Source organism: Mustela nigripes, chromosome 1, assembly GCF_022355385.1.
Source record: "Mustela nigripes isolate SB6536 chromosome 1, MUSNIG.SB6536, whole genome shotgun sequence".
NCBI classification, from domain to species: Eukaryota; Metazoa; Chordata; class Mammalia; order Carnivora; family Mustelidae; genus Mustela; species Mustela nigripes.
The window spans coordinates 88357020-88366363 of NC_081557.1; the positions used below are offsets into that span (position 1 = coordinate 88357020).

The window sequence follows — 9344 nt, forward strand, 5'->3', positions numbered from 1 at the left end:
AAGCATTCACTGTCATATTTATGAGAGGCAAACGCACCACAGGCCACAGGCCTGGGTTTGAGTCTTGGTCTCCAAGACTCGTTAGCTGCAAAGCCTTCGGTATGGGGCGACGTCTTTTTGGAGCCTCGAAATACCCGTCTGTGAAACGAGGAGGGTAATTCTTATCTTCCTGAATTTATGGGACTGTGAGAAGCAGCCAGTGAGCGGTTACCTGTGAACAGGTTTCACGAACTTCAAAACGCCTTCTGTTGGTGGCCCGTCATTTACACCAGAAGAAGCCATTCTTCACAAAACAACTCCATGTGAAAAATGAACGTTTTCCACCAGGGCTGGAAGCTAGAGGCCTCAGGGGTACCTGAGGCTGCCGCGCACGGGTTGGGGGGGGGGGGCACTGATTTCTAGCGCTTTCCTTGCCCCAAAGGAACACATTTAAATCCTGCATCGAGCCCTCACCTTCTTGGTGGCTTCCTTACCACACTGAGGGAAGCTAATGGAGGCAGAGCCCATGCCACCCAACAGCACAGCTGATTCCCCGGTAATACAGGATGCTCTCAGAGCTGCAGGAGGGCAAGGTGCCTGCTAGAAGCCCCCCTGCCGCACCCCCACTGCTAGCTCAACCCCCCAGCTCAGAGCAGACCGGCCTCTCACCCCATCCGAGCCCACAATCCTCCTTCATCTGTCTCCTCTGAAGAGTCCCAGCCTCGTTTGTGCAAGAACCCTTCCATCACCACCAGCAGCCGGGCGGATGCCTTGCCCAATCCAGTGAGCCTCGTGCACAGCGAGCTGCAGGATTCTTTTTAGACTTCTCAGTGAGAGAGCTTCAGGGGATTAAAGATATACAGAGGAGGTAAGGCCCAGGGGCCCGGCCTCCCATTCTGCAAAGAAGGCTTTCAAACACTTCGAGTCTCCCCAAACACTTGCACAGTTTCCCAGGCCACGCGCCCTCCTCCACGCGGTCCTCACGCCCTGCCATCAGCAAGGTCTTCTGTGGGGATCCTTGGGCCGGCCGGCACCGGCCTTTCTTCCCAGGTCCCCAGGCCGACCCATGTGGAACGGCCAGGCTAATGGGAAACCGGTTCCTCTACTCTCTGGACCTCGCCTCCCCTCCCCCCATGACCCATCTCAATGGCACCCACTTGAGTGTCTACAGTGACAGCCTCCAAAAGTAGCCTTTGACCCAAGGCTGCTTTGAACCCCAGCCCTCCAAGCTCAATGAGATCCTCCCAGCTTTTCCCGATTTCTTCTGGACAGAGAGGTTTCCTAGGAGTTCAAAATGTCATCAAAACACTACTAAGCTTCCCAGTCCACCAGAGTAAAATGGATCTCACCCCCGTACCAACTAGAGTCTTAAGTGCCCCATCAGGAAATACTCAATAGCTCAAATCCACATTTACATAACATGACTATCACCCTAACCCCCTTCCCCACTTCGATTCATAGTTACTCAGGGAAAGAAAGTTTCTACTACATAGGTTAGTCTCCTTTCTAAGCAACAGAAGCAATATTACTCACTTTCTTCATTTAAAACCCCAAATAAGGGGGGGGGGGGGATAACACACAGCACATTGGCCCCCACCCGGCCCAAAATGCCTATGACATAAGTACATCTTTTTATTGCCCTCGTCTGCCACTCAGATTTGGGACATAATCACATCAGCCTGCCTTTCTGAGAATTCGTAGCTGTGTTTTTAATCTAATTCAGGGGACTAGAGATAAATCATCGTGAAGGGTCCCGATTTTCCGAGCCAGGAGCTTGCAGCAGCGGCAACAGCAGCGGCATGCTAAGCTACGGGGCCAGCCGGGAAGGGGGCGGGGGGGGGGGGGGGGGGGGGGGGGGGGGGGGGGGCTCCGTGCAGTGATGAAGGCCACACGGCCAGGCCCGCGCTGTTTGTCTTCATGTCAGCCTGCAGGGTCCCGGGGATGACAGACAGAGCCAGCTCCACTGCAGGGAGTCAGGAAGCGTGCAGGAAGCGGAGGGCAGGGGCGGGAGGAGACAGCTCCAGGGTTGAGGCACTGTTTACACCACGCACTGCTCAACAGACGTGCGGGCCTATGCACCGCGCCAGCAAAGCCTGGTCCAAGGGAGCTGTGTGTGTGAGGCCACATCAAAAGTGAAGGCACAGGGGCGCCCGTGGGGGGCTCCATCGGTTAAGCATCTGCCTTCGGCTCAGGTCCTGGGATCAAGCCCTGCATCAAGCCTACTGCCTGCTTGGGCTCTCTCGTACACACATTCTCTCTCTCCCCCTGGCAAATAAATAAATAAAATCTTAAAAAAAAAAAAGTGAAGGCAACCGTGCAGAGGTTCCCCCCGCCACACCACTGCCAACCAGATAAATACTGCAACCCCCTGATCGTCCACGGCCACTGATGCATTCCGACCTATGCAGGAGAGGCCACTGTTTCCAAACACCTGCCCAGGCAGTCCACAGCCACGGAAACCTGGCTATAGACTGCAGCCCTCAACTCTTGCTTTAGCCCAGCTGTTTTTCGGGGGGGAACATACACAGGCCCCTGCTGCAAATTCAGTGTCTCTCCCAGGCAAAGCAGAGGGTGCCCAACACTGGAAAAAGCAGGCCACCCGCCACTCATTAAAGCTATGCCTTCCAACACAGCAGCCCACGGCCACATGTGGCCATTTCCACTTATATTTAAATTCATTAAAATTAAGTGAAAGAAAATAAATTGAATTCTTCCGTCGTCCCGGCCCCGTTTCAAGTCCCCCACTGCCATATGTACTCGTGGACACGCTGGGCCACACAGACAGCGTCTCCGGAACAGCAGAGAAGGCTGTGTTAGAAGACCTGCCATGAGCCCAGGAAGACAGGGTCTTTCCGCTCTTGGCCGGCAGCAGTGATACGATTGTGGAGGTCACCATTCTTATTAACATCGACCCAGTGGGTAACAGAATGCTGTGCTCATTTTTAACTCCCCACGGCGGTCCTGATTGTTATGAAGTCCTGTTTTTATGGGATCCACCCCAAAGCACGCAGACCATTCCTCGTGGGATAATAAAAAACCTGAGATGGGGTGCTCACAATAAGGTAGGAGCAACCCAGATCTTGAAGCTGAGCAGCACCGACCCTGCCTTCCTGATTTATAGCATTCTCAGCCACTTCAATGCTAGAAGGCAGCCCGTGGCACTTCTTCGAAGGCCCTAGGTCCACAGGTCGATAAACCAATAAATTAGGTCGAAATTAACTGTGGCTCATTTTAAACTGAGGGAAATTGATTTTTGCATCTACGTGGCTGGACTGAATATGCCCTGTTGCCAATGAATTTGGGTGCCCCTACAGGATACGTAGGAAGGTTTTGCGCTCGACAAAGAAAATACCTCACCCCTAGCAGCCCAGACCACTTTTTTTTTTTTTTTAAGATTTTATTTATTTATTTGATAGACAGAGATCACAAGTAGGCAGAGAGGTAGACAGAGAGAGAAAGAGAGGGGAAGCAGGTTCCCTGCTGAGCAGAGAGCCTGATGTGGGGCTCGATCCCAGGACCCTGAGATCATGATCATGACCTGTGCCGAAGGCAGAGGCTTTAACCCACTGAGCCACCCAGGTGTCCCAAGCCAGACCACGTCTAAAGAAATACTAAGCCGCAAACACTCAAACCAAAATGTAGTGAGCTCCCCTTCCCTTTCCACCACAACTAAATCTTTAAAAATGGAGGAAAAGTTAGTGTAATACTTCAGCTTGAATCCATTTCTGCGCAGCAAACTCTCCATTACCCACATCTGAAGTACTGTCGGAAATTCTAAATGCCAAACAGGCTTCCCTGAACGTATGTACACCAGCCATTTCACAGATCGGCTGCTCGAAGAACGCAAGCTCATTTTAATATTCACCTAAGCCAAATTTAATCAGGAAAGTAAACTGGTGCTTTAATAAAATGGCTAAAAATACGCGGCAAAGGCAACGAGGTTCCCTTTTGGATTAAACCTTCCCTCCAGATCGTTAGAATGTTCCTGTCTGTCTGCTACGGTGGACAGGACACGGCTGGCTCCGTCTGTCTGTGGCTCTGGGATGACACGAGGATGACACGAAGACGGCTGTCATCTTTAAGGAGGAACAGACCAAAAGTACGACAATGAAAGAACCCGACGACATCAGCCTTTGGCTTTGGGACACGAGTTGTGGTTAGGATCGGCCTCCTGGATCCCAGGTCTCAAAGCAATCGACTACACATACCATTAACTTTATTTTACAGACTATAAAGAAACCATTCCCAAAAGGAACACAAGTTCAAAGCAAGATCTGTGGCCTCTTGGTTCTGACATTTTCACAGACCTGGGCTCTTCGCCTCTAGGGAACTGATCTCCAGCAGCCTGCTCCAGAACCAGGGCCATGAGGTGGCTCTCCTGGCCTGCAGGAAGCCTCGAAGTGCAATGAGAAGCCGTCTTCCTTCCCAGGCCTGGAGGGAAAGAAACAAGCCCCCCTACTCTAGGACACTTCACGTAACTCCCTACTTTTGACAGTCGAATGCCACAAACACATCGTGGAGCAAGAGTTAACCTCATCATTCATGCTGTCAGTGGCTATGGATCACGGAATGCACTGATCTTACCAATTCCGAATTTTCTGCACCTCTGTGCCATTACATGGGTAGAATGTTTCTGGAAAGACATGCAGAAAAACAGAGGATAGCAGCTGCCAACTGAGAAGAGGAAACACATAAACGGAGGACACGAGAGGGAGGGCAATTTACTTCTCACTGTATTCTCATACATATTTTATCTTGCAGACATGTATTACCTCCTGAAGGCTAAATAGACATGTTGGACGTCTTTTCGCCTTTTCGTTTCATTTGTTTACATCTGCCATCTCCTCACCCCTCCCCCGTCACCCCTCACAGCCTCTGCCCACCATCCCCCAAGACGTACAAGCTCCTGATTGAACTAAATAGTAGCCAGAGACTGAGCAAAGAGCCCCCACGCAGCAAGAAGAGACGCCAAGTGGAACCGGGAAGTTTTTCAAGGTCACGTTCTTTACCGAGCCAACCCAACATGCCCAGCAACTCCTCACCTACGTAGAAGCCAATGTGAAACAGCACATGCTTTGCCTTCTCATCTTCTGGAAGCAAACAGGTCAGGCATCCTACCTTCAGAATCAACCAGCCAATTCTTCCCCAAGCAAGTGTATCATCTAAGAATCTCCTCGAGAAAGATCTAAAGCTACACGGTATTTCATCCCCAAAGGAGGCTCTTTGTCCCAGGGCCTCGTGCTGTAATAGACACTTTATTTTTCAGTCTCAAATCAGGACACTGAATACTTCTGGCCTCTAAAAAGCAGGAATTATGAAGAGAGAGCTCACTGGAAGGAAAACAAACCTGTAAATCCTGTTAGGCTTTGCGCTTCATTCCAAAGGATTTTTCCCCAAAACAATACCATTAGCAATACCATGATGGCCCTAAAAGGGAGGATTCTGTACAACAGAATCCCAGTTCTTTATTCAAAATAACCCTCAGGACAGCACAGCAAAATCAGGACTCCCCTATCCTCACCTCCGAGAGAACCAACTCATTTTCACTCTGTCTGGGGGTTCACCGTGGTCCTTCTTATAAATACCTTTTCTGTAACTTGCATGTGCTTCCTACCCTCTAGGCTTCTCTTCTTCCAAGTGGGCAGTCCGTCCACAAATTATTCACTAACGGCCTCCCCAGTGCCAGTCACAGAGAAGAACAAGGCTTGATCCATGCCCTCAAGGAGCAGAGAAAGATGAGACAAACAAGCAATTATGACACGAGGCTGTTAGTGCTGTAACCAAGCTCAAAAGAACTCTTCCCACTGGAGCCCGGCAATACTAGGTGTTCCTTGGCTGCCAAAGAAGGGAACAGGGGTTCTGCAAGCCAACACAGGAGTGGGGAAGACCATCTCAGGCTGAGGAAAAGCAAACATGATGCTACAGAGGCATGGAGTGAACACAAAGTCAGAAAAGAAACTCCGTGTGGCAAGAATTATGGAATCCCCCTTCTTGGACTCCACCCCCTTTAGAAGGGGCTCAACTTCTAACCCCTGAACTTGGGCAGAAAAGTCCTAATATCTCATAGCAATGTGTGTTCACTACTCTTACCAGACTTTATTATTATAAACATGTCCGCAAGGAATCGTGGCAGAAGCCAGTCCCCCACATTAGAGAACATGAAGATAAAAACAATCACAAGAACCATGCCTGGTTTACTCTGCAGGTTAGTGGAGCCGAAGAAAAAGAACCGACATGCCTACGCCGGGCTCCTTCTCAGCAGCAGGCAGATATCCCCCTGCAAAAGCCCTTCCCGAAGCTGATGGCCTTAACGTCACCCCTCCAGCTTCTTCAGTCAGGCAGCCTCTGCCTCCAGCCCTAATCTGTGTTGCCAGGCATCCTCTTAACCTCACTCAAAGGTCAGAGGGCAAGAAGCTGCAGAGTGTCTGAGTCCACTGACCTTATCCCACCATCTCCGGTGCCCTCCCGTATCACACTACCCTTTAAAGCCCGACTACAGAGCCATAACTCCCCTCTATTGTGCCTGTGTATTTGGGCCCGTCCAGCACGTGTCTACAGCCGCACCTGCTCTATCTGTGCCTTAAACTGTAAACTTTCTGAAAGCAGGGATGAAAAATTCCCCTCCCTCGCTCCTCTGCCCTTCGCACGCGCATCTCTATTTACAGCCACACTCCCTTCAAGCGATACGATGGGAGAACATTGCAATTCCTCAGGTTTTAAAAAGTGAAAGCGGAGAGGAGATGAAATGGAACTTGGCTTAGAGCTAGAAGCAGAATGGCCATATGATTTCTACTTTGCGTTCTGACATGTAAGAGTGAGGACAGCGCTTTCGTAAGCAGCAGGGACAACTTATCAACTAGGTCTGTCCCAGAGAAAACAGAGGCAAATGGTCACCCTTGCTAGAGAGGTCATTCCAAAGAGAGCTCCAAGAGGGGCACACCATCCCTCTTGGAGTCCCTGACTCCTGCACCTGCAGCCTAAAGGGGCTTTGTCGGATGTGTTTGGCAGAAAGCCCAGGACCAGGAAGTTCTTCCTTCTATCTAACTGAGATCCTTGAAGATTCAAGTTAATGCCTATTTATTAATCTTGGGCCCTCAGAGAAAACACTGCCCTGGGCCTTCACCCTTGGTAGGAATTCCTCATTACTGGTTCAACAGCTAGCTCTCCATCCTTCAGCTGAACCAAACTCAATCGGGCTGGTTCACAAATCAAACCCAAGGAAGAAATGGCACCTGTACGTATACTGATCAGACTGGGATGCTCTACCCTTAGCCAAGACTACAGCTGCAGGGGACCTGGGCTCCAGGAAGAATTGACTCCCTTCCCTCCCTCCTGCTCCCAGCCCCCAGAGAGCTGACTCAAGCCCACAGCAGAGCTGGAGGGCCAGGAAGGCTCCGTGAACAAGGCAGTCTCTCTTTCCCTCCCCTACTCAACACCAGGACGCTGCCGACCCAGTCGAGAATGATGACCTTGCTGTCTTCTTTTCCACATACAAAAAGAAGTCTCTCATGAGGGTGCAGAGGGGAAGGTCAGGACCCACACACAAACGGAGCCGGCAGGCAGGTCCCAGCAGCCTTGGCCCACAGCAGTTTACACACTGCTCTGCACACGATCTTCCCAGGGCCTGGTAGTAGATGCAAGTCAAGTGCTCCCACCCATACCACCAGCCCCTACCCCCTTAAGAGCCATATATTTTTTATTTTAGAAAAGAATTATTTAGGGAGCATTGTATAAAGAGAGGGCAACTATTTGATCACCCAAAGGTCACTGAGATGATGCCAACAAAAACCAAACAGCAGGCAACCCTGCCCCACGTGACCTTGGGCCAGTCATTTCACTTTTCCCAGCCAGCGTTTGGTCATCAACAAAATGGCACAATCAGTGAGATGGTTTATAAGGTCCATCCTGGCTCTAAGGGTTGAATATTTAACTCTCTACGTTTCCTGAAGAAATGGCTAAAGAGAATCAGTGAAGAGGGGCAGAATTCACACTAACCTTTTAACTTCTGCTTTAAATGGGAACATTTTGACTCTAGAAACCGGGTCATTTACCATCTCCTCTGGTCCCACTTCTTCCCCACTGACCTTCTAGTTTTGCTGATGTCAACCTTAACCACAGGGCTAGGAGTCTCATGAGGCGATAACAGGGTCAAATTAATTTTGCCAATGCCGATACTAACCCACAAACTCGGTCTGCTATTCCTAGCAGTAAGTCTGGCCATAAAAGTGAAATTCATGTTACTCATGATCTAATAAGCCCATTGCCTGGACAGAAATAAATCATTTGCTGAATAACAATGCCCACCAAATTCTTGCAGTCTCAAATCCCTAAGGGCCATGAGTTAATATTCTTATCCAAAAATAAAGTCAGTATCTCCAAAGGGAAGGTGGAAAGAAAGGACAGACCCTCCTTCCCCCAACAAACAACAACAAAATCCAGCCCTTACACACACACACACACACACACACACTCCTCTTGCTCTGGGCAGAGCAAGAAAGTCACGCTTTCAGGTTTGCCCACCTTAACTGTGGGTAAAAACGGTGGGCATGGAGTCCCCCTCCCCTCACTGCTCCGTGTGTAAGTATACTGCAACTGCAGGCTGCTCTCGCCTCCACTGCCAACTGACAGCCCACTAAAGAAACCCGGTTTTTCACCCACATGTAACATGCAGCTGCACCCCTCCTCTACCTGCTGGAAACTACACGGGTGTGCACACACCCTGCGGAAATGGGCACTGCACCCCGCGAGTTACCTGGAAGACGTTTGCTAAAATCGACAGGAAGAAGGAAAGATGAATGCAATTCAAGTGCGAACGGTCACACTCCTGCGGGGGGGTAGGGGGAGGACACGGGGACACAAACGCAAGCCGGGAAGTCCCCAGGGGCGCCGGCACCTGGGAGGCGGCCGCGGAGGATGGATGCGGGGCTGAGGAAGTGCGGGGAGAGGAGAGAGCTGGGGGGAGGCGGGTGGGTGGCCGGCCGCTCACCTGTCCGTACACCTTGATGGGCTCCGGCTGCAGGGCAGCGCTCCGTCTCCTCCGGAGCGGCTTCTCGTCCGCCCCCCGGGGCCCCCCGCGCGCCCACAGCCGCAGCTCGCGCGGCTCGCCCTGCACCACGCGGAAGCCCCGGTCCTGGGGCAGGGGCGCGCGGCCGCCGGGCAGCGTCTGCGTCCACACCTCGCACAGAGCCCCGGGCGGCAGCAGCGCGACCAGGGTGAATAGGAAGGGGAGTCGCGACTCCCTCCTGCTGCTCCGTGTCGCCATGTTCGGGCGAACGCTGCCGCAGGTGGCGCCGCCGCCAGGAGAGAATGTGCAGCGCGAGGCCGGGACGGCGGCTGGGCTGGGGCCGCGCGCGCCGCTCCCGGGG

At 51.7% G+C, this 9344-nt stretch overlaps 1 protein-coding gene across 3 annotated transcripts in view; it reads right to left on the reverse strand.

Moving 5' to 3' along the window:
* SORL1 (sortilin related receptor 1) overlaps positions 1–9338 on the reverse strand; it is a 150837-nt gene extending 141499 nt beyond the window's left edge. For all 3 annotated transcript variants that reach the window (XM_059415119.1, XM_059415115.1, XM_059415107.1), the window contains exon 1: positions 8966–9338. In XM_059415119.1, coding sequence (XP_059271102.1) covers positions 8966–9241 — 276 coding nt within the window. In that variant the 5' untranslated portion in view covers positions 9242–9338. The remainder of the gene's footprint in view (positions 1–8965) is intronic.
* Positions 9339–9344: the final 6 nt, after the last annotated feature.